The sequence below is a fragment of the Rhea pennata genome, chromosome 15, assembly GCF_028389875.1.
Source record: "Rhea pennata isolate bPtePen1 chromosome 15, bPtePen1.pri, whole genome shotgun sequence".
Taxonomy (NCBI): domain Eukaryota; kingdom Metazoa; phylum Chordata; class Aves; order Rheiformes; family Rheidae; genus Rhea; species Rhea pennata.
The window spans coordinates 16,380,084-16,402,936 of NC_084677.1; the positions used below are offsets into that span (position 1 = coordinate 16,380,084).

At 52.9% G+C, this 22,853-nt stretch overlaps 1 protein-coding gene across 2 annotated transcripts in view; it reads left to right on the plus strand.

Annotated features, from left to right (window-relative positions):
* MPRIP (myosin phosphatase Rho interacting protein) overlaps positions 1 to 22,853 on the plus strand; it is a 94,252-nt gene that overhangs the window by 47,112 nt on the left and 24,287 nt on the right. Inside the window, exons 7-15 of one of the 2 annotated variants that reach the window (XM_062587939.1) lie at positions 244 to 760; positions 7,175 to 7,316; positions 7,841 to 7,957; positions 10,771 to 10,827; positions 12,635 to 12,703; positions 13,168 to 13,257; positions 13,743 to 13,852; positions 18,597 to 19,188; positions 20,113 to 20,229. In XM_062587939.1, coding sequence (XP_062443923.1) covers positions 244 to 760; positions 7,175 to 7,316; positions 7,841 to 7,957; positions 10,771 to 10,827; positions 12,635 to 12,703; positions 13,168 to 13,257; positions 13,743 to 13,852; positions 18,597 to 19,188; positions 20,113 to 20,229 — 1,811 coding nt within the window. The remainder of the gene's footprint in view (positions 1 to 243; positions 761 to 7,174; positions 7,317 to 7,840; positions 7,958 to 10,770; positions 10,828 to 12,634; positions 12,704 to 13,167; positions 13,258 to 13,742; positions 13,853 to 18,596; positions 19,189 to 20,112; positions 20,230 to 22,853) is intronic. The other variant, XM_062587938.1, reaches the window with a different exon arrangement.

Here is a 22,853-nt window from a genome sequence, read left to right on the forward strand (position 1 = left end):
GCCGACTGGGCTCCCCAGCTCCCCGCAAATCGTCTCACCTTTTGAATGGGCCTTGAAGATGGAGGGCCATGGCGACACAAAGGCTGTCTGTCTGCCAAATGAAAGTGGAAGTTGGAGTTGGGCTCCAGGCAGTGTCTCTGCTCTCTTTCTTATGCTGTTCCATACTGGAATTGAGGTTTTATTTGTTTGTTTGTATCTTACCAAACGGCAGAACTTGGACCTGCTGAATTTTCTGTCCCTTAGATGAGAGCTCCATGAACGGAGACCGGATAGACTGTGGGCGGAAGACACGTGTCGAGAGTGGTTACTTTTCCTTGGAGAAGACCAAGCAAGACTCGAAGCTGGAAGAACAGCAGTTGCCGCCCCCACCGAGCCCTCCCAGCCCCAGCACCCCAAACAACAGGTACAGTTATCCCAAATCGCCCTCGCAGGAGCATGCCCAGCCCTTTCCTTCCCCAGGTACCCGATCAGGCGACCGAATGATTCACAGCTTCTCTCTGAACTCCTTGGATTCGAAGAACAGTTGCCCCATGCACAAGGACTCCAACAGCAGAGATATAGCAAGGGGAGCTGAAAAATCGGGGCGTCCCCTTTCTTTTAAAGCCAGCCGGCAGTACACCACCCTGGCCGACGTTCCCAAGGCCATTAGGATCAGTAATCGTGAGGCCTTCCAGGTGGAGAGGAAACGGCTAGAGCGGAGAACCCGGGCACGTAGCCCTGGGAGAGAAGAAGTGGCCCGGCTCTTTGGCAATGAGAGAAGGTAAGGGATGAGTGGCTAATCTCTTTCTTGCATGCTTGCAACTTCACGCAGGTTTGGTCCAGTCCTCCCTGCTGCAGCACCGGATGGAGGAGGCGATGTTTGCAGGGCGCAGGAGGTGTAGCCTCCCTCGGCCTGAGCACGTAGCAGCCGCTCGTGTTGGGGATTGCAACACGGCCGTAGGCGAGCGGTGGTGCTCTGCGCAGCTCGGGTGGCACCGCGGCCGGCGGCGAGTGGTTGGCTCTCCGTAGCTCGGGTGACGCCGCGTTGTGCTGCAGCTCTGCCGGGATGTCCCGCTCCCTCCACGGGTGGGTTTGAAGGCATCAGGTTGCCCAAAGCAGGACCGAGCCTGAGGCCAGTCCAGTTTGTTCAGCCCTCCCTTGCATTCCAGTGCGCCTGGGTTTAAGGGTAACTGGAAGGTCTGTGCACACCAGCTAGGCAGCGACACATCCTTAGTAACACTAGGAGGCAAATGTTACCCTGCCTGAGACTGTTTTGAAGGCAGCCAGCCGAGACACTTGGCGGGTGAAGTTCAGCTGCTCTATTTGCAAGCCAGACCACCTTCCCCCTGCTCCTTCCAGCACATGGAGGCAGCTGGCACCATTAATTAGGTTAGTTCTCTAAATGGTGTTAGAGCCGAGGCTGTTACGCAACTGCTTAATGAGCTGAGAGAGGTTTCAAAATGTCACAGCCTTAATCTGGGAGAGGAGAGCCGGGTGCACTGGCGAGGCAGAGCACAGCGGGCTGCAAAACAGCTTAGCGTGCAGGAGGCCGGGGGGCAGGAGGGCGGGGAGGGCATCTGCATGCATGCGTGCATGAAGCACAAGCATGCTTGGCTTTCCCTGGGTGAGGCAAAGGATGGGCTTGACTTGCCCTGGGAGGGACGCATTTGTGTGATGAGGACAGTGGAGCAAACCAGGAGACAGGCCCCGGGCAAGAGGGCTATCTGCCATTCTGAATTTCTTGCCCGTATTTTCCTCTGGGCATGTTCTCTCTAGCATGATTTCAGCAAGTGCTTCTGGTTCATTTCTTCACAGCCCCTAAAGGACTGGCTTTCTCACGCCGAAAGCCCAGAGCCGAGCTGGGAAACATGACGCAGCTTTGCGCCGATGCTGTGGATAGGCAGGTGGATCCTTAGGTCTGTCTAACCTGGCCCTGCCTGGCAGATTAAGTGCTGCCGTTTGGCACGAGGGGAGGATAAAGGAGCAGAAGATGGAGTTGGCTTTCTCTTTGCCTTGGGAATTCGGTCCTCTCTGGGCCAGACGAGAAGGATGCCACGCTGGTCTCCTGGCAACCCTGTCTGCAGAAGCCGGCTGCAGAAAGGCTCTCAAGTCATGATTTATGAGTAGAACTTGTAGCATATTGGCCCAAGCATAGGTCTGATCATGCTGCTGCTGGGGTTTGCTTGCACGGGCCACCCCTGCCAGCATGTTTTGCCAGGGCTAGAGAATGGCACCTTCTCCCTGTGCTGGAAGCTCTTTGCTCTGGTCCAGTGTGATGTGCGCTGGAGGTGCAGGGCAGCTTTGGGATCCAGCACGCTGGAGGCGAGCAGTGATGTGCTGCTGGCTGGGCTAGCCTGGGCCAGCCAAGGGCAGCAAGGGGGGCAGAGAGGAGCAGGGATTTACACGCAGGAGAAGAAGCTGCTGCCACGTGCAGTCCTTTATAATTTCAGCACCGCTCATTCCCCCGGCAGGTGCCTTTTCCCAGGGGAAAGTCTGTTTTTCCCCACCCCTTTGCTAGTTGGGCTCTTGAGGCTATTTGACAGGGTTTTATTGCTGCATCTATTTTGGCAAATATTCTCCTATGTCAGCTCAGAGCCTTTATCCGAGCAGTATTACTCGAGGAAGGGGAGCAAATACGTGTCGTTGTTCTGCTCCCCAGCGCCCCCGGTTCAGCATGGGCCTGAACGCAGCGGGTCGAGTCTGAGGTTGCTGGAAACGTCTTTTCCTATTTTCTGTACTAACCGGCCTCGTGCAGTGCCATCTCAGGGCCTGCTTTGAGGAATACCCGGCCACGCCAGGCTCTGCTTGACACCCAGAGAGCAGCGCTCATCTGCCCCAGGCCCCGCTGCCCATCCAGGTCTGCCGGGGGCAGGGAGGGGGTTGTCTGGCCCAGCGGAAAAGGGATTTGGCTTCTGCCCGCAGCGCAAAGGGGGCTCGCTCGGGCCGGCCGAGCCCCGGAGCTGTTGCGTTCGGGATTTTACCCGTGCCCAGCGGAGCGGCTCTGGAGGGGGGGTGGAGGGCTGGCGGTACGCCGGGCACCCAGGGCCAAGCAGCCGTAAACGGAGGGGAACCCACAAGCCTCCGGCTGGAGCTTGAGGGAAACGCAGGATGCCAGTGCTACCTGGGGGGCTCCGACCTGCTGACGAGGCGGGTAGAGAAAGCGGCTGCGGATTTTACAGGGCGGCTTCCTTCTGCCGCGCCAGCAGGCGTTAGGGCTGGGGGCGAGCGTTTCCGAAGAGCGGTCCGGTGAGTGGGAATCGCTGCTGCTTCGGGGCTGAGGAGGGAGGCCGGAGCCCGGTGTCTTCTTGCCACCGGCGGGGCTGAGCCTCGTCCAGCACGGGGAAGCGGTGCTTCGAGGCGGCATTACGGCAGAGAGCGGGGAAAGGGGGGTCCCTGCCTGCAGAAGGGCTTGTTCGGGCTTGGCCTGGGGTTGCAGCCTGTCGCTCTGGGGGAGCGAGCTCTCAGCAGGGACAGCTCGGGCTGCTCGATTTAGGGACTTGCTCATTTGTTTTCTCCTCCAGCAATCTGCAAATTGGCCCGTGCTGAGATGAGCTGGGTTGTGTGGGAAGGAGAGGTTATGTCTCCTGGAGCCAAGGGACCTCTGTTCTCGGCACTCAGGTGGACTTGGCTGGCGATGGGGAGATGGTTTAGCATCATACCAGAGAATTAACATTCACTGAAACCCTGCTCAGCTTGGCTTGGCTGCTTTTTAAATTTGAGTTTACTTAGTCCACATATTCTTTCCATTTTTTTCTCCAAATGCAGACCGTGCTCTTTGAGGTTGAGCAAATATAATAACTCGCTTCCATGCTGCAGGGTCAACTTCTCCCCCTGGGTTTAACACCGTTTCTAATAATCCTTCTCAGTAACCTACTAACAAGTCCGGGAGCGCTTGCCTGAAACCATTTGCGCACATGCAAACCCCAGAGACACCAAGCAGGCATCGTTCAGATTTGCCTTTCATCTGTCAGTGCAACCAAACTAACTCGCTTTGATTCCTTTGCTGTTTTCAGCCCTTTCTCCCGTTTTTGCTAACCCACCGTAAATCATTGCATGAGTGGCAGAGCTGCAGATAGGAGAGGATTAAATCAAACATCTGGTGGTCCAACCGGACTAGCACACCTGTAATCTTAACTCCAGGTGAAGCTGTTTTCAGGCTTTCTGTCCTGTTCCCTTACGTCGGGAGATCCTCGGTGACTCGTGTGCAGAGCTGCGCTTGCAGATGGGCTTGCTGACCGCTTACACCCGACCTCTGTTCCGCGCCGCGTTCGGCTGTCTGAGTCCTCGGTCCCTTCTCAGGCAGGAACCAGCAGCAGTGGGGAAGCAGGGCCGTTTGTGAGGAGGAGACGGGGCTCGGCGTTTCGGCGTGCGAGTTCCCTCCGCCGGCCCGCTGCAGGCCGGGGCCGCGCGCCCGCTCCGCTGCCCTCCCGCCGGGCAGGACCGGGAGCGCCGGCTGCGAGAAGGGTCGAGCCGTGCCGTGCCCGCTGTCGAGGGCAGCAGCCCCTAAAAACGCGGCTTTTCCGATTGAATCGGTGCTCTGATTGCGCTGGCGAGACCCCGATGTTGAACGCTCTCCCACGCGTAGGTTGTTCTTTTAAAACTATCCTCTTCGTGTGTGTGTATCTTTGGGGGAAATTGCTCTTCCTTTTTCCAACACTCGCTGTCTGTCTTGCTGCTCAAGAATGAATGAATCCAGTAAGAATAAGCCCTTTCTTCCAATCAAAGAAAACTGCTTTAACGGTAGCTCTGGCTGGCTTTTATAGCTCTGCTCCCCCCTGCACGCACCCCTGCGCCCACCAGCCCAAGCCTGCAGCTCGGGGCTGGTGCGGGGACCTCCTCGGCACCGGCTTTGTAGTCTAGAAAGCGCGAAATGGCACCGCAGCTTTTAAAATGCTTCATGCCTTCCTGTCCGGAGCGTTACTTCTGTCCACGCAGAGCTGATGTTCGACGGGGCCGGTCCTGCCCTGAGCGTTGTGGGGAGAAGCCTCCCCCTCCCTGTCCCCCCTCCCCGACATCGCTAGCCATAACTTCTCTGAAATGTTTAGTTACTGGGGAAAACGATTCTTTCCTGTAATCCAAATGATATTAACCCTTGGGGCTGTGATTTGGTTGCAATGATTTTTTTTTCCCCTCTTCAATGACAAATTACTGGGATGATTTTGATTTTGTTTTGTATGTAGGTGTAGATATATAATTTCCTTTTCTGTTCATTCATTTTCCAGCCTTGTTTTCTTCCAGGTCTTGTTGCTCTCCACCTTCTCCTGCTGTGTTGCTGTGTGACGTGTCCGCCTTTACTTCGCCTGCTTCGCTACCATCTCATCTCAATCTCAAGCCGTAGAACAACCTGGTGGTGCAGCCCCTTTCATGAGAAATCAACCTGCTTTTGATTTTGTTTTATGTTTATTTTTTTCCTGATTTGTTTTTCCTCAGGCCTTCACCTGATAGGGCACAGACAATGTTAATTCATGGACCTCTTGTTCCCTCCTAAACTGAGACTCAGAGAAGGCTGGGCCAGTGTAAAAAGGGGATGGCTGGGCTAAAAAATTGGGACTCCAAGCCAGTTCCCCGTGTGTCAGTAAACAAAGGACTTGGATTTACCCTCTGCAAGCTGGTTTTTGTGAACAGACACCTCTCGTGTGAGCAGAACATCCCAGTGGGGTTGGAGCCCTGCGGGAGCGCAGCACTCCGCTCGTAGCCTGCAAATTGGGAAGCAGCGGAAGCTGAACGGATCTCCTATAAAAACATCAGATCAATTGAAATTTAAAAGTCAAACTCTTCCCCACCACCTCTGTCCTTTCCTCCTCGGTAGCTGGTCTGAGCGTGGGGCTCTGCAGCCTACCTCTGAGCAGCAGCGCTCGGGTCCCCAGCCCGGCAAGGGCATGTCACGTCTTTGGGCTGTTTGTCTTATCTATGGAATTTGGTGCAAATGCTAGTTTAAAAACTAAAAACATCATGTTTTTGAGTCCTAACCTGCTGTTTGTTTTTGTGGGAAGTGTTGAAAATGCTTTTGGATAACCTGTTTTCCTTCCTGTGGTTGCTGTTGTGATTTTCATGTGCGTTAGAGGTTCACGTAAGGCGAGCAGCCCCAATTTCAGATGTGGCATGTATAGGTCCAAATTTTGTGTCCAGAAGCCGTTTGGATATAACTTTTTAGGGAGGCTTGAAATCAGGATTTAAACTTCACAGCTTGATGCTCAACTGGTGTCCGTGCTGGTATGGGACGGGGGGGGAGGAGGTTATTCCATGTTCCCAGGTTGCAGTTAGAGACCAGAGGTTGATGCTTGCCCAAGCCCCTGGGCACGCAAACCTTGACACCACCTGATGCTTTGAAAACGCCAGCATCTCCTGAACCATGCTGAACCATGGCTCAGCAAATGTTTTTTTCATGATGAAGTGGCGCTTATTATTCCTCCTGCAAGGGCCTGTTGTTTGCAAAGTCGTGAGAGCATCCCTTTGGGGTTTGGTCTGGTGTCAGCTCCCGCTCCATCCACGTTTTCTTTGTAGTTCTCTGTCCAGAGAGACAGCGGCGGCAGCGTGCGATGGGTGGCCGAGCTGCCGTGAAGGGTCAGTCGGGCTCCCTGCTGCTCGGGGGGATGCTCCGCTGGGCCTGCCAGGTTGCACCTAACGCCTGGACGTGCTCACGTGTGCTCCTAACTCGATGCAGCCCGACCAAAGTTACCAGTGCAGGGTTGAGTTTTTGCAGAGTGGAGGCTGCAGGGTGAGCCGGAGCCACCCGTTATCTCTGCACCGAGGTCGTGCTGTCATTTCTGCTCTGTGCCGTGAGGCTGCAGCCTTAGAGGGTAAAGGCAAAGCTCAAGCTAAAGCTGTTTGAAAATCCCTGGTTCTGAAATCACTGTAAAATTTACAAATAAAATGATACTGCTGGTTTTGCAAGGGCTTCCTAGATAGTTAAGAAGACAGTGTGTATGGAGCTGGGTATTCTGTTTTATTTTTTTCCCCCTTTTGGCTCCAAGTAGAATGTTGCACGTTAGATTGGGGTGTTTTGTCCTGGATTTGTACACCCTTGAGCTTTCAAGGAAATTGGGACTAAAAGCCAGCTGTGCATAGGTGCTGGGTTGAGCAATGCTGCAGAGATCTCACTGCCCCAACCTCGGACAGCCTGAACTTTGTGGGAAACTGTGTGCTGTTCTTGTGTTAAACCGGCTCTGGTTTTCCCTTTCTCTGTGTTTTCCAGGCGGTCTCAAGTAATTGAAAAATTTGAAGCATTAGATATTGAGAACGCAGAGCACATGGAAACGAACCTGTCAGCAGGCACTGCCCTTTCGAGCGAGACGCGGCAGGGCCGGAGCGAGAAGAGGGTTTTCCCGAGGAAACGGGTAAGCTGCGAAGCTGCTTTCAGGTCCCGCGGCGTGAGGGGGCACCCGGGGTCTAGCCCGGCCGGCCGCCAGCCCAGGTTGCAGGGTTTAGCTCTGATCGTCCTTGGGGTGGAGCACGGACGGGATCACGGGCCGGCGCATGCGCCAGCCGCGTCGCTGCCTGTGCCCGTCCCGCGCAGCTTTGCTGCTTGCTTTGCCACCCAGCCATCTGTCGGGATGGAAACTGTCATTTTTGCCTTCCTGCAGCATAGAAAGAGGGAAGCTTCGGATGGCGTGGCAGGAAACATTAATATGATGTAAAGAAACAGGACAAATGGGGGACTTGAGAGTCCCGTTTGTTCTTGGATGTATTGGGAACCAGTTAAATCTTGAGAGGCCTTGAAAAATGTGTTTTAAATGAAATCACGCTTGTTCTGAGCCCAAGCGATGCCCCTTAACTGCGTGGATTGGTATGTTGCGAATCCAGAGAAAAGGACTCGCTGTCCTAGTTACTGAACTGATCCGGGCTAACGCTTCTCCTACAGGACTTCACTTCCGAAGCTGCAGCTGTGGGCTCCATCCTGGATGCATCTGCTTCTCCTCTGTCTCCGCACCGTCGAGCAAAATCACTGGATAGAAGGTCCACAGAGTCCTCTATGACGGTGAGCCGCCGAGGTTGTTTATTCCACCGGGAGTGAAAGGAGGGAGCGCTCCTTCCCCTCGCTGCGCCCTTCCCACGTGCTGACCGAGGCTGCAGCAGAGCCTTCAGAGCTGAACTGTAGGTCAGGGCAGTTTCCTGGAGCCTCTTCACTCTCTGGACTGAGACCAAGTGCTGGTTCATGGCTGATGCATTTTTGGATAGCAGATCACACTTGGCTTGTTAAGGAGAGCTAACACGTGGCCCCATTTTCTCATGAAGATTCCCTAATGTTTATGTAGTTGCAGGCTGGTGTCGGTGGAAGGAAGTCTCAGAGGAAGGTTTGAACCCGACATCCTGAGTTTTCTTCCATTTGCATATTTCAAATGCTCACCAGACCTGGAGGCAAATAGTACAAAATAAACATGAATTACTCTCCTCTCACTTGCCACCGTTCTATAGGAACAAAATAAATAGGCTTGCTAATCTCTCAAAGCGATTACGTAGCTATTGTAAATACAGGATGCATTCTTAGTTAATGGAGTGCTTCTGTTCAAGGACTTCTCAGAAAAATGCACTGGCTTGGTATTTCTGTAGTAGCCTTTAATGTGGATTTGTACATCTACAGCGATGACTTTTAAATTCTTAGTGATAATACAAAGATGCAAGAAGTGCACATTAAGTGACAGCGCTCATCATCTGATGAAGGCAAAAAAAAATCGTGTAATCAGTGGGAAATACACTTTTTCCTTGCATCGAATACTATTTTATTGTGCCACTCCCACCGTAGAAGTGAAAACATAAGAAAAAATTGAACACCTACTGACTTGTGACCGAGATTGCAAGCGTCTCCCCTGCCCGTAGGGTTACCTGGATCAGATCAGATCAGTTATCCTTCAGGATGAAGGCTGAGGCAGAGTTTATCCTGTGTTAGGATTTGTGACTTGCAGCAGAGCTGTGGTTTGAGTTGTGTGGGTATCTCTTGGATGAGTGCTTCGTCTGGTTTTGTTTCCCAACGTCGACAGCCTCTGGCAGTGCTGGTCACAGACCTTTCAGTCCTTCAGCCTCTCTCCCTTCCCATTTGACTCCTTTCAGGCTCAGCTTCTTTGACAAAAGCCCACACTCTCTGGGCTCTCCTGAGTACTCGGAGTAAAGCAAACAGATTTCTGAGAAAGAGCGTGATATGTATGAGAAACCTGCTCAGTCTGGGTGCTTCTGTAATGTCTTCCTGCAGCCCAGTTTGAAACGTGTGCTTATACTACCAGGTTAGCAGCAGCTTTGCTCTCAGGCTGCTTTTAAGCCTTTACTTGAATTTTAAGGAAACTAAGAGTAGTATGTGTGCTGCTAATCAGGGATTTACCTGCTCTTATGAAAGATTCTTACCCTATGCTTGTCTTAGTTAATAAATAGCAAGCCTTTGCGCAACCGTAATACTTTCACTCCTTTTGTTTTCCTTCTTTGCAAAACGTATGGTTGGAAGCCAGTTATTTTTGGATCCAAAATGTAGCTCCTTTGCTTGGAACAAGAGAGGCTCTCCAGCTCTCTGCAGTTAGGACTGCCTACAGAGCTCCCCTTAGAGGAAAGGGTTTGAACGGGACCCAGATTCCTGGGAGCACGATCCCGCCTGGACCTTGGCAGAGGAGAAGCAGCAGGATTGTGGTATCACTCTCTCAGGGTAAATTAGATCTGAAATGAAGATACGCAGTGCTCATAGCCTGCTTCGGAGGTGGGCGAAGCCATTGCAAATGCAGTTTTCTCTATAGTATGAACGACGCTTATCACTGCCTCTTCAGCAGGTACCTGTTGGGGTCAGTGGTTTTATTGCATGCACTCACATCGGGCCAGCGCTGACCTGTGCTGCTTGGTCTGGAATCTGCCTGCTCTCCCCTCTGATTCTCTAGTGATCCAGGAAGAGCAGGCTGGTATTTTCCCACATTTTTTGTGGAGCTGGGCAGGGTTCCCACCAGTGTGGGAATGCTCAAATGCAGGATGTGCTGGCCCATTGCATAGGTTTGATTGAATAAGCTTCAGTCCCCGATTTTTCATGGCTTCCTTAGTTCTAGCCAGTAGATTTGTGCTGCTTCATTGCAAACGCAGTCTTCTCTCCTTTTCCTCCTCCGCTCTCAGCTGCTCTCTTTGCTTCAAACCGACTGCTGTGAGGTTTCAAAGCCAGATGCTTGGCAGTATCAGTTTCACAGCAGCAGGCTGTGATGTCCCAAACCCATCGGATGGCTGCAGCACATGTAGCTGCCGGAGGAGCTTGGCCTCGAGGGAGCCAACATCCTTCGCTGTGCACTAGCCAGGCTTGGGGGTGAAGGGGTGGCTGGAGTTACCCCCACGCTGTGTGCATTGCTTTTCTCTTAGCTTCAGCCTCCCGACGTGCCTGCTTTGGAGGAAGTCTCACCAGGTGTCGCTGGGGTGGGAGATACTGCAACCCCCTGAATTTCCAGGCTGTGTGCATAGGAACTCAACCTCGTTTTGAACCCTGCAGCCTTGCCTGAAACAACACATAGTTTTTGCTTCTTAATAAATAGCAGAGGTACTAAAGTGTCTGCAGTCTTGCTAAATCCTTGCTTCTCTTTTCTCTAAAATGCTGGTGTAACCGTAGGAGAAGACAAAGAAAATGCTAAGATGGGGACAGCCTGAATAAACCCTACACCAGGGTCTCCTTACCTCCTGGGAGCCAACGTTTAACCTCCATGCAGTATAATGATCCAATTTAACTGGAGCTGGTTTATTTTGTGGCTGCACCGTATTTTATCAAATTGCTGCTGCCGTCCGTTTCCTGGATGCACTTCCTCTGAGCAATGATTGCCTCTCTCTCGCCTCTTCTTGCAGCCTGACCTACTGAACTTCAAGAAGGGCTGGTTGACGAAGCAGTATGAGGACGGGCAGGTGAGTCCGGGGGGAAGCTCTCCCCTCGGGTCAGTGCTGAGCACGGCGGTCAGTCCCAGCTTCTGGCAGTTCCCACCCACCTGTATCGTCCAGATGAGCTGAGAAGAACCTGATGCCTGGGCGAACTCTGCCTGCAGACGCAGTTTCTGTATTGCGGCTGCAAGCGGTCCTGGAGAATAGCTCATTTGTGGCAGGGAAAACTGCAAATGATTATTTCGTCCGTCTGGTTCTTGGGGCAGTGCTCGTCGAAGCTGGTATCTGTCCTTCTCTCTCGGCGGCAGAGAGCCTGTGTTTCCAGGGCTCCCAGCACTGCTGCAGGCCTTCGGCGGTGGCAGCTGCACAAAGAGCCCGAGTGCCGTATCTTAATTAATGGCAGCGGCACAACGAGGGCAGCGTGCAGTGTTTCGAGCCCCTTCTTAACGCCGCACGCGCAGGCTCCGCGCGAGGCTGCTCTCGGCGTTAACGGAGCCGCCCTGTCTTTGCAGGGCAGATCAATATTGGGCCAGTGCTGCAGATGGGAGAAGCCAGATGTAGGCGCTTGGGCAGAACCGCTAGAGGAGATTGGTACAAATCCAAAGCCAGACAACGGTGGTTGTATGTGAGCCCTGTGCACCGTGTTTGTGTTGGACCGGGAATAGCTGGGCTCTGTCCTGTGGCAGTTTCAAGGCCTCGCATCTGGATATTGTATAATGAGTTTCTAGGGAGTCGGGACAGCTTGGATAGTAGCACTGGTTTCGTGTTCCCGTTCTCTTCCCTATTAGTTTCATCTCCCTTGTGACCCAGCAACCTCTTTGGCGTCAGTAATGAGGCTCAGATAAGGCTCCCTGAGCGCTGGGGAAACAAAACCGAGAAGTAAAAAATGTCTCTGTCGTGGCACTAATGGAAGCATCAGCTGCTGCTCTGCTCGTGTCCCTTCCCCGAGGGGAAAACGCTCCCGTATCAGAGCCTGGAGCCTGGCACCGACGCTGACCCTGGCGTGAGCGCGCGCGGCTGGCTGCATGCGGTCCCTTCCCTGGAAAGGTTTCCTTGCCTCCCGCTCTGCAGGGAAAGCCAGAGGGTGCCTGGTCTCTGGCCGGCGTGGAAGCACCGTGGCCCAGGAACTTGCTGGTCCTGTGGCTCCTGCAAGCAGAGGGCATGTCCAAATTAGCCGCTGGGGTGAGGGCTGTGTTGATTTGTGGCTCCCTCCAGGATGCCGCCTCGCTCTGGGAGTGTGCGGAAGGCGCATTTGTAGAGAACGAGCGCCAGGATTGGGCTCCAACTCAATTTCTAGGTACTGCAGATAAAGCATGAACATTTTATTGCTTTTTTTCCTAGAGAAAAAAAAAAAGAAAAGAAAAACATCTCTAAGGCTTAAAGTGCAGCCACTAAAAGCGTTGTTTTGCCAGTGGAGCTAATGGGAAGGGCTCTGAAGGCCCCGGTGGCTCTCACGGTCTGTGTTACGGTCGCACGCAGGGGGTTCGTTCCCACTGGGGATCCTCTGCTCCCTCAGCTCATCTGTTCAGCAGCCGTCAGCGCTCGAGCAAAACTCGAGTCCCGGCGGTGGAAACCACATCCTCGTCTCACCGCAGGGTCCCTTGCGTCTCGGCTCGCTCCGCTCTCCCCTTTCCCCCGGGAGAGCCGGAGGCCCCTCGACGAGAACTGCCCCCAGCAGAGCACAGGGCGAGAGGGGAGAGAAGAGCCCGAGAGCCGCTCCGCGCAGCGGGGACTGCCTGCTTGCCTCTGCTCCGGCGGCGCGCGGCGAGCTGTCGCGGCTCTCCGGCAGCGGAGGGGCCGGCTGGTAACAGCCCCGTGTTGATTTTTTTCCTAGTGGAAGAAACACTGGTTTGTGCTGACGGATCAGAGCCTGAGATACTACAGGGATTCGGTGGCGGAGGAGGTAGGTGTCCCCTCTGCAGAGCTAAACCCGGCCCGCTCTGCATTCGGATAAGCCCCAAATCTCTCCAGCTGGCTCCCAGAGCCTTGCGTGTGCCAGGCGGGCTTGTGGGGGTGCCTGCAAAAACGAGACAACGGTGAGAAACCGGGAAAGGGCACGATGAGGTGAACTCCTGCTCCCAGGCGTAGGGGATTAAGCAAATATCAGGGCTGGAGGCAGACGCCGCACAGGACTCGGGTCAGTTATCTTCCCGGGTGCCAAGGGCCGTCGCCAGGCCTGGAGCATCACTCTGCAGGGCTCTGGGCGTCTTGGGGATCTGCTCGGGGTCTGCCCATGAGTCCCCCAGTGCCGAGGACTTTTGACATCTTACCAAACCCTACGCGGCACCTCTCCTGCAAGTTTGTACTGTGCTTTTTATTTGCAAAGCGTTAGCAGTTGTGATAAATACTGCTTCCTCCCCTCTGCAGGCAGCCGACCTGGATGGAGAAATCGATTTATCTACATGCTACGATGTTACTGAGTACCCGGTCCAGCGAAACTACGGCTTCCAGATCCACGTAAGAAAACCGTGGGAGCAAGCAGGGGGACGGTCAGCTGCGGGGAAGGTGCAAGCGCGGCTGTGCGCGCGGCGCTCTGCCTCTGGCAGCCTGCGGGGCTGGGCGAATCGGTCCCCGGGAAGGGAAATGTCTTCCCATCTACCTAAAAGAGGCCACACGGTGTCCTGAACCATGCGTTTGAGAGCTGTTGCTTTGTGCTCCGGGGAGCTGATTTTAGTTTACAAAAACGGAGGAGGAAAAGGCAAGTTTTTGTCTCGGCCGCCCGTTGAAGTCTCCGGGACTTGGATGCTCAGCTCCAGCAAATCCCTTTGGTTATTCGGGAGCCGTGGTTCTCACCTGGAGGGGGGCTGCGGCTGGATTCGATCTGCGGGCGGGCAGGGTGGGCTCCCGAGGGGCGCGGGTCAGCCCTGCGTGGGGTCTGGCACGGCCGGGAGGTGCTGGCCGGCGCGGTCGGCCGCGCTGAGCCGGTCCTCTCCTTTCCCTAGACTAAAGAAGGGGAATTCACCCTCTCCGCCATGACGTCTGGAATTCGCCGGAACTGGATTCAGACCATCATGAAGCATGTTCGCCCCACCACCGCTCCAGACGTAACGAGGTAAAGAGAGGGGAAAGCTGGGGGCTAGACGGGACTCCCAGCGTAACAGCCCCCACAGTCGTGCGGTTTGCAATGCAAGAATAACCCTTTCCTTATTCCCTTTCCTTCCTTTTTCTGAGTCTGTTCTTGGAAGCTCTGGCTCTTTCTAATATCCCTGTATCTGGGCTTAATTTGGAAACACTTTGTGGGGTTGCTGATATGTTGAGTTACTCTTTTATATTCAGATTTCAAAGAGGGTTGAAAATATGGCTTTAATTTGTACATAGGAATATGAAATACTGTTCCTTTGTCAAGGCTCCTCTGGATTCCCACCAGGTATTGTGAAACCAGTTGGATTCAGTTACACTGGGTTCCCCCTTTCCTCTGGCTACTGTTCAGCAAGAGCTGCCCGTCCCCTCCATGGGTCACATCAGCACAAGCCCAGGGTTAAATTAGAAGCCGTTTGGCTCCGATGCGTTGTAAACTCCAGCCAGCAAAGTCTTCCTCCTCTTTTGGTCTTCTGGATAGCTGCAGCAGCTCCTTCCCTTATGCTTTGGTACTATTAGCATCTTCTACTGCCTTCAGTGCCAGAGGAAGGGACCCACCCAATTCATAGAGTACCTTCTGCGAGCGCTTGTGGCTATGGGCAAAGGGTATTTGACCTTCTCACAGCTAGCTGTGTCAGCCACACTTGTATGGGCTGCCTGTGACAGATTTAATGGACACAGCCCCACGATTAACTCCATCTCCTGTCCTTACCGTAGCTGCAAAAAGCAGATGTTGGCTGGATTTGTCCCAGCCTTGATGGAATGGCTCTTTTCACCCAGTTTGGTTTAACTGGAGATGCTCTAGTCTCTCTTTCTCTTTCCTGCTTTGCACTCGAACACCGTTTCCTAGCCCTGCCCGAGCTCCCTGGTGGATCTCTCGTGGGTCTCTGGGAGGCTGCCTCTTTCCTCACTCCTGTGTATGTTTGATTTCCATGCAATCCCAGGAAAAACTTCTCTTTGAAACTATCCGTGCTGAAGCCCAGGTTGGAAAACTGTGTTCTCTCCTGTATTAACATTTTGTGGTTTGTATATCTTGTGATTCACTGCATGCTCCTCCTTTTCTGCACTTCGGATGAGAAGTCCTGCAGTTTTCATTTATTTTTCTTTCTTTTCTTTTTTTTCCCTCTTTTTTATTTTCTTTTAAATAAAAGCCAGAAAGAAGGGAAGAAGCAAGCTGGTCTTGACACTTGGTTTCCCCACACTGGTATCTTCCGATGTGCATAGATATGAAGGCGAAGACCAAGGAAATTTGAGGGGACTTCTGAGCCTTTAAAGAGCCATGTATATTTATAGCCTACCAAGTTACTGCACCACAGCAGCCCTGTGCGCACTGGCTTTGCATCTACTCCTAGCCCACCAGAAGTGTTTTGGCTTGACTTGACCCCAACCAGTTGCGTAGTAACTTGTTAAGCTGCATAAATAGATCACGAATCTGAATCCTAAGCTGGGGAAGAGGGAGTTGTAGGTGCGCTTCTGTCATTTTTCACCGAGCTGGTTTTAGGAGGGACGGGTGTGGGTTAGTCACGCCACTGAAATGCTGTCGTTAGGAACTGGAACGAGTGTCCAGAGAGCGACAACAAGATTCTGCTCACAAGGTGCCTTTTCACAACCCTTTGCTGCTGCGCGTGTCAGTGCCCTGGGCAGCCCAACCCGCCCCGCGCGTCTTTGGGCACGTCGTGAACGCCCCCAGCCTGGGAGGCGGCTTGTGCACGGGGCTGCTGGGCAGCCAAAGGCTTGCGATGGAAAGATGGCAAATCTTTCATCCTGCACATCTGTCCGTACAGGATGCCTGGGGGGGTGGGAAGCTTCGCGGGAGCTAACCGGGGGGGATGAGGACCCGGCGCCGCGCTGCGGCGGAGCTGCACGCGCGGAGGGCGGCGATGTCGACCCTGCCGCCGTGAGCCCGTCTGACACCTCGCGCTCCCTCCCTCCTCCTTAGCGTCTCCTGTTAACCCACTGCCGTGTCTCCACCAAGCCAACTGCACATTTTCTCTGGTTACTTAAGTCGTAATTACTGCTTGCACTGTAGCATGTGTCAACGCCCTGGTGGTAGTAGGTGCTGTACTGATCCCTTCCCCGTAAAGTACCGTGCAGTCTGCAAAGGCACTAATTACTCTGTGCTAATGATGACCATGCAGATAAAAAGTACCCACAAGAAGGAAGGTGACTGCTTTAGTACCAGGTGCTTATTTAGCTCTCTGGCCTCAATTAGGCTGAGTGCCCCAATGCTGCTAGTAGCAATTCCTTGCAGTCTTCATGTGCTTCTTGCACTCTGCAGCAGGACTCTCGACGCAGAGCAAGCACTACTTGCACAGCCAGCTGTACTGAGAAAATCTTTGTGCTGCCTGACCTGTAAATATCATTGCAGAGCAAAGACCTCTCATGTGGTGTGAGTTCATTTGTCTGAGTGGAGGAGGTGGGAAATACTTGAGCAGAGTTAATAGCTGTGGGGCACTTCTGTGAGATAAAATGAAAAGCGGTGGGTCAGTCTTTGGAGTCTGGGTTCAGTTCCCAGTGCCCCCCTCTGTTACTTGACTCATGTCCCATGCCCTTTGGGAATCTGCAGAGCAGAAATAAGCTATGAGAGAGGTTACCTCTGGAAATGCAGAGATTCTACCGCCTGGTATTTAGAGCAGCATTATTTCTGTCTTCCAACAACGTACCAGGGGCCCCAGGACTCCCTTTTTTCCTAACTCGCCTCTCCATTTTAAGACTCCATCTCATCGCTGTTTCACTTATTTAAAATGCAGCTGCAATCACTGACTGCCTCCAGATTGAATGCCTGGCTGTAAGTGTGTGTTGGAATCATGCAGTATCTCCCAATGGTTGAGCAGTGAGGAGGTTTCATCATGATGCCTTTTGGGTTTATTTTATTAGCTGCAAGTGACAGAGCTGAAGAAGGAATTATCTTCAAGCTGGTTTTAGCCTGTAACTGCCAGAGTTTCTTGAAACTCGGCTCTGCAGAGTCTGTGGTTTGATCGTGGATGAAAGTGCATCGGAAGATACTAGCACTGGAACCATGCAGAGTCATCTGTTCAGCTCCGCTCTTTGCGTTGGGCGTATGCACGTATATGAAGCTCTTGGCTGGGGGAGCTGGGTTTTGCTAGAAATTCTGAAGGAGAATCCGTTCTGCTGCTGCTCCCTGTAAATAACGGCAGCCTTTGTGCATGTGGTTCCAGGGCTCAGGCGCACGTTAGTATTGATTTGCCTGCAACGAAAGGCCTGCAGAACCGCTTTCTGGCTCTTTTCACTGTGCCCTTCTGGGAAGCTTGTCAAAGCTGCGCTGAAGTCCTGAGCCCAAGCGGATGCTGTCGTTTGGACAGGCAGTAGTGGAAGTGCAGAGAGCCAAGAGTCAGCCTGAACAGCAGGGCTGGGATTGAAGAGGCTTGTGAAAGGGGGCAGCTTGGTGGTCTGATAACAGGGAGGTTTCAGCAAATGCCTTGCTTTCCCTCGGGACGGGATTCCTCTGGGAAGTTCACATACTGCCATTTTCTTTTTTAGTTTTGATCTGCATGTTATAAGGCTGGCATGTCTACGTTTAATAAGCTAATACTGCATTACAGATTATCCATAGGTTGGAAACTTCCTTCCCCTTTTAACTTTCCCTGCTTGACGAGTATGTCTCCCCTCTCAACCCGCCATGCTCTAACTCAGCACTAAAAGTCATTCCTTGCTTGAGAAATTGGCATTATCAGTGACTTTTGCAGTATTCTGAGTAACTCTAGCTCTCTTTTGCTGTGCCAATGACTGCATATATAAGAATATGCCACCCCGCTTCCCACCATGCCTCCCAGTGCCACTGGCAAGGGTACATTCCCTTGGGGACATCTGTGCTTTCAGTACAGATTGTGGCAGAGAGAATTTTTTGAACCATTAACACTCAGACTTTGCCAAGCTCAAGGAAAAACTTAACCCTGTTGCCAGAGACCTCTGAGAATTGCTCTGTGCCTTCCTGTGCTTCCTCCTCCTCCCCGCTGAGCACTAGCCTGGGTGCTCCTTGCCTCCTGGAAGCCACGGCCCAGCAGCTCTGAAGCCAGACTGACTTTGATGGGACCAGTAGCAACCTCCCAGTGAACACGTGACTATGGCCTTGTCGACGGACATATGTGCATGGAGTCTAGCAGCTAGGGAGGCAGATCGGTGGGGTGGGGAGGGAGCTCAGGGGTGAACCATGGAGGAGGTGTCACGCAGCCTGTTCACATCCACAACAGAGGTGTTTGCTTGGTGGTTGCTGCTTGGCCAAAGCCCTGTGGGCTGGTACTTGATCTGCTGTCACTGGCCCTGTGGCATCAGTGGGGAAGACAGGCTTGGATGAGCAAAGGAGGGAGCAGTGCTCTCTGATGAGTCCAGGTGGGAGTGTTGAGTGAGACACCGGAGCCAGGGAGCCGTGCGGGGCCACTTGCATCCTGGCTTGTGCACACCCGCTGTGCAGGCGGCACAGAGCGCTTCCCTCCGTAGGGGTGCAGCCGGGCACTGAGTTCACGCCTAGGGCAATTGGGAGAAGGAGAGGACTAGCTCCTACACGACGTACCGACCTCACGAGAGGTTTGGTTGGTGTTGGGAGATGGACAGGCAGGGAGGCATGTGGCAGTTGCTTGGGCTTCGAGCAGCCCCTTTTCACCCAACTGAAGCAGCAGCTCCTTGAGGCATGCGTGGGAGAGCATTATGGTCTCGAGCACTGTGTGATGCTTCGCTTCATCCTCTCTCTGTCCCTCTAGCTCCTTGCCAGAAGAGAAAAGCAAAACGAGCTCTTCCTTTGAGACTAGCCCGAAGCCGAGTGAGAAGCCAGATGCAGACCAAGTCGAGATGGATCCAGAGCAGAAGCGGAGCCGTGCCCGGGAGCGCAGGCGAGAAGGACGGTCCAAGACCTTTGACTGGGCTGAGTTTCGCCCCATCCAGCAAGCCCTGGCACAGGAGCGAGCAAACACTTCAGACTCCTCGAAGAGCAGCACTGCTGCCTTCTCCAAGGACACCAGTGCTTCGGACACAGACCCGGGAGAGCTGGAGAGGGAGCGTGCCCGCCGGAGGGAGGAGAGGCGCAAGCGCTTTGAGATGATCGATGCTGTCGACGGGGCAGGGCCGGAGGAGGCGTTAAGGATGGAGGTGGACAGGATCCCGGGCCTGCCTATCACCGCGGACATCAAACCGCAGAACGTTCACGTGGAGATCGAGCAGCGCTGGCACCAGGTGGAGACGACCCCTCTCCGGGAGGAGAAGCAGATCCCCATTGCTCCGCTGCACCTCGCCGCCTCGGAGGACCGGGACGAGGGCCTTGCAAAGCAGCACTTAACTGCGCTGCTGGAGAAGGAGGTAAAACGGGATGCACGACGGGGTGGTCTGGGGTGCCGTAGCAGCTGAGATGGTCTTCAGTTTACTGAGTACCAACTGTAAGGCGTCTGAGCCGAGGCCTAAGAAGCTGCATTTATTCGTGTTTCATAATAACAATGAACTTGGATGCTATCAGGTCTCCTGGGGACCTGGCAGGAAACAGCTCCGTGTCCCTGCCGTTTCCAGTGGATCTGACTGCATCTTTCACTTTTCCCCCATTGCTGAAAGCACGGTTGTTGCAACGTTTACTGCCCCAGCCACCTCTGCCTGTACGGACCACAGACTGTGTTTGTTAGTTATTAGCAAGCCTTTCTCTGGTGAGATGAGCACAATTAACGTATATTAACCAGACTGTAAATTTAAGCTCTGTGTCTGTAGAGATTTTTGTATGTACGTATGTCTACAAAACTATAAAGTGGCTCGAGTGTCACCGTAGCTCGCACCACAAAGGTTCCCTTTTCCAGGAGCCTACAATAAACAATCTTACGGTTTTAGGAGAGGAAGGGAGAAAACTCATCTCGCTTGGATGAGTCTATGCCTGGGAAAACAAAGATTGCTGTTAGTCAGGATTAAGATGCATTAGCAGGAATGAAAGGGGTGCAGGCTTGGAGTAACCAGGAGTAGGCTGACATGAACCAGGGTGGGATTTGCCTCGGTCATGCCTGGCACTACCTGGTGCCATTCGTCCTTCACTGCAGTGAGCTTTACAAATTAAAATACATCACTTAGTTCTTTCAGGGGAGGGATTTTGCCTGGCAAAATAAGATTCAGATCCCAGAGCAGAGAAAAGCAGCAGTGCAATCAAAAGCCCTGTTCATTCTGCCATGCATTGCTTTGAGCTGCTTTCTCCTGATGGCTGTTCCCCTGCCAGTTCCTTGGACTTTGTCTCTTTTCATATTCCACCAGTTGGAGCAGAAGCAAAAGGAGGCCTTGGAGCTCCTGGAGCAGAACCGGCACCTGCAGGACCAGCTGAAAGTGGCGCTGGGCCGGGAACAGAGTGCCCGGGAGGGCTACGTGTTGCAGGTAGGAGAGCAAAAAAGAGAGAGAAATCTGGCTTTCTCTGCACCTGAAAGGGAACCTTGTGGGCTTCAGTCCAGGGTGTTCATGAATGCATCCTGGTTAAAGCGGAAATGTGCAAAATGGAGTGGGTTCCAAGCGATTTGAACCACCGGTAAATATTGGTAATTCTCTAGCCTTGTAAGGACCATCTGTTTAACAAAACCTCTGGTCTGGGATCCAGTAGAGAATTCTCTTATGAGTGGTCACATCTACTCTGAGACGGAGGTAATGTTAGCTACTGGCTTCCCCGAGGGAAAACAAAACGGAGCTGCAGGAGACAGGACCTCAGCAAAGCACACTTGACATCAGCGTTGCGTCACGTACTGTGTTTGTCTGTGCAACAGCTCTGCTGCCCCTTTTCACTACCCTAGACATTCCTGTCAGGCAGTGGGGTGCACAGAAGGTCTCCTGAACAACTTGGAGTCCAGCATTTGCTTCTGGCCAAGGTGTTCCTGTGGCTGTTACAAGGGCAAACACAGCAGGTGCAGGTGTATCTACAATCAGCGTGAACTGCGTTGTGACAACCGGGCCGTTCTGGCGGAGCACTTTGGGGGTTTGCTCTATTAAAAGGTGTCTTTCCAGCCTGAAAGTGTGGTCTGGAGATTCTGTCAGAAGAGGTGGGAACCTCTTGGAAAACCTTTCCTCCCCACCTCCAAAAAGTTGATTTTTTTGCTAGCACTTCCTCCAATAGCATCTGTGCCCCCGAAGAAGGCATGAAGCCTGTGGGGCTGCTTCTGGCTGCTTTAGCAAGTATAAAGTCCTCTTTTGTGCAGAAGTAGTGTTTTGACCTGCTCAAATCTATTTGGTCAAACTGGCTCTGGACCAAAGTGGCTTTGCATAGCTGTACTCTGAGCTCCCACAGCAGAGAACCTGGTGTTGACACTGAACCTTGCGTCTGTATTTCTCAAGGGAGAAGCTTAATCTGAAGAAACTGCAAAGGCAGTGGAACTGGCCCAAGCAGGGAGGCATATTGCCCTCTTTACCAGTAATCTCCTTGGAGGAGTTACTTATTAATGCTTTTATCAGTATATCCCGAGACCCCAAGCTGACAGCGCTTGCTTGGAGGAGTGGCATTTTCACTTTGGAAGAGGGAGAAAGTCCTTGGGATCCAAAACTAGAAGATGACATGAATCTAGCAAATAAGTCAGTGTTAGTGACAGCGCCGGCCCCCTTTGCATGGCCGACGCACTGTCCCTAAGCCTATTGAATGAGACCAGCAAGAGGGGAGAGTTGTCAAAGAGGGAGGGACACAGGACGAGAAACCTGGACAGTTCCTCCGCCTATTAGCTGATTCCCAGATGTCCACTGGATTTGCCACTTCATAATCTGCAGCTGCTGCTTCCCGCTTCTGGGCCGTGTTTGATCTTGCGTTATGACAGCATCCCACATTGGCTGCAGGCCCTGGCAGCATCCCATGTTTCCACAGCAGTGGACTAGCTACCACATCCCTAGAGCAATGGCATGTGACCTCCCTTAGCCTGGAGCCCAGAAACCGATAGACAGGGATAAAAATTGGATGCTGGATCCACCATCAGATTGGCCGTGTTGAAGTTGGCCATAGTGCCTCAACATGAGGGCTAGGGGCGAGAGGGAAAGTCCGCAGAGGGGCCAAGCAAATTAGTGTGACAGTAAGAGCTGACCCAGACTTGCACCTAAAAGTTAGCCTGGATTTTTGGAGAGTTTTGCTTATTCCAGTCTAATTGTAGTAGCCATTTCCTGTATGTTTCGTGGGAGCAGAGAAGGATTTTGGTTTGGGAGACCCTGCAGTCCCAGACTGCGGGGAAACGTCATCGTATTTGTTTGGATTGACCCTCTGAATTCGTTGCGTCCTCCGTCAAGCCTAGATTTGAGAGGTACCTTTACTAGTCTGCGGAGAAGGGCGGCAGAGAACATCAGTTGAGGCGTCCGGCCACCACCTGCCCCTCGCCCTTCTGCACTGCACGGTGCCGGCTGGTGCCGCTGCGCTGAACTTGGGGGTCCAAACCTAGGCAGCATGACTGCCTTGTACGGAAATCTCCCGGGCCTCGGCGCTGCTGGGTTTAGCCCAACCCAAAAGATGCTGCACATTTCTTAACGAAGAATGTTAAGAGAGTTAACCAGGACTGATGCATGTGCCTTGCACTGAAGCCCTCTCCGGCCTCGTGTAACCCTTCCTCTCTCTCCTGCTGTTGAGTTTAATCGTGATGGAGCCACCCAAAGCTTTGAACACTAACAGGGGAGAAAGCGCGGGGACTCGCGCTCCTCTCTCAAATAAACCCGAGATGTTTGCAGCTCTGGCCACGGCGGGCGGGAGGGGTCACTTACTAACCTGTCCCGGGGAATATTCTTGCATGTTTTTGATGTTAAGCATGAAATTTAACTTAACGTAACTGAGTGTCACATCTGTGGGCTTTCCTTATCAGCAACCAGAGTACAGCAAGGCAGGCCAAATTCCTAGGCTTAATGCTGTGCTTCTCTTGCCTCTTCCTGTTTGTGTATTTTTTTAAGATACATAATTTCTGTCGCCTTCTGCATGACTCTCTTCGTGAGTTTTCTCTTTGCATGCTACACTGCTTTGGTTTGAATCTCACAAAGGTTGGTTTCTTTCA